The following is a 1261-nucleotide window of genomic DNA, read 5'->3' as shown; positions in this document are numbered from 1 at the left end:
AACAGGAGCTGCTCACAAACTGTTACTTTCATTCTGAGACTGGGACATATTATGTTGCTGGTTTTGAACTCCTGGGCGCAAACAAGAGCCTTCTACCTCAGACTCCTAAGTAGCTGGGACTATAANCTTGAACTATTACACCTAGGTTATTGTATATCAACTAACTGTCACAAAATATTAATTCTTCCCATAGATATGCAAGCCTGTGTTTGTGTGTGAGTTCTTTTATTGTTGGTAAAACGACCAAATACCATTACCTTGTACAACATCGTTCTATGGCAGGGAACTTTTCTGGCCATGGAGAGGAGTAGGTGAACTCTGTGTCTCTATCGTACCAGCACATTAGGCACTCACTGTGTTGGTTTCTTTTCCTCTCTTCTTTTTTGAGGGAGTGGTTACATGTCTCCATGGCTTCCAATAATCGTGTCTGATATAAATAACAGTAAAAATTTTTTTAAATCCCATAATCTCAACATACAGAAAAGTATTTTCTCCTTTGTATATATACTATCTTGCTCTGAAAAAAATAACATCTTGGGCTGATGGGGTGGTTCAGCAGGTAAGGGCACTTGCTGCCAGTCTGATGACCTGAGTTCAATCTCTGGGACACATATGATGGAGGGAGATGTCAACTCTTACAGGTTGTTCTGACCTCTACCTGTGCATCATGTCATGACTGAGTACATGCATACACATGTGCGCNCACACACATGTATACATACACAGCAAATAATATCGAAACAGAGTGCAGTGTCATTCTTAGGTACACACCAAGTTACACACTAGCCTGTCTTGAAACACCAGAGACAAACATAAACAACAAAAAAGGTCCAGAGGGAAGAGACTGCCAAGTAAGAAGGCAGATCAGAAGCTACCAGAGTGGAAAGAAAACTTAGGATAAGAGAAAGTAGACTCATATNCAAAGACGTAAGAGAGATCTTAAAAGACAGGTTATGAATTACTATGCCTTGCTAGGCATGTGGTGCTATCTAGAGATAAAAGCTACCAAAACTAAGAATTCATAAAATAAAAGGAACTGATATAAAAACTAAAAGCATAGGCCCGTTTATAAACATTTAAGCTTTATTTGTTTAATGATTTACTGACTTGTGCACATACACAGGCATGTTTGCCTGTGTGAGAGGTTAACACCAATGTGTCTTCCTCTAGCACTCTCCACTTGATGATTGGTTTCATTTTTGGTTTACTTATGTGTACAGGTGTTCTGCTTGCATAAAAGTTCATGTGCTATGTATGTTCC

The 1261-nt window shown here is 39.1% G+C and overlaps 1 protein-coding gene across 1 annotated transcript in view; it reads right to left on the bottom strand.

The window, feature by feature from the left end:
- Xrn1 (5'-3' exoribonuclease 1) overlaps window positions 1-1261 on the bottom strand; it is a 105202-nt gene that overhangs the window by 66434 nt on the left and 37507 nt on the right. The window contains exon 16 of the mRNA XM_029481985.1: window positions 258-427. Within this exon, the coding sequence (XP_029337845.1) occupies window positions 258-427 (170 nt within the window). The remainder of the gene's footprint in view (window positions 1-257; window positions 428-1261) is intronic.

This window comes from Mus caroli, chromosome 9 (genome assembly GCF_900094665.2).
Source record: "Mus caroli chromosome 9, CAROLI_EIJ_v1.1, whole genome shotgun sequence".
Taxonomy (NCBI): domain Eukaryota; kingdom Metazoa; phylum Chordata; class Mammalia; order Rodentia; family Muridae; genus Mus; species Mus caroli.
The sequence above is the reverse complement of the archived record's forward strand: the minus strand, read 5'-3'. Positions and strand labels throughout refer to the sequence as shown.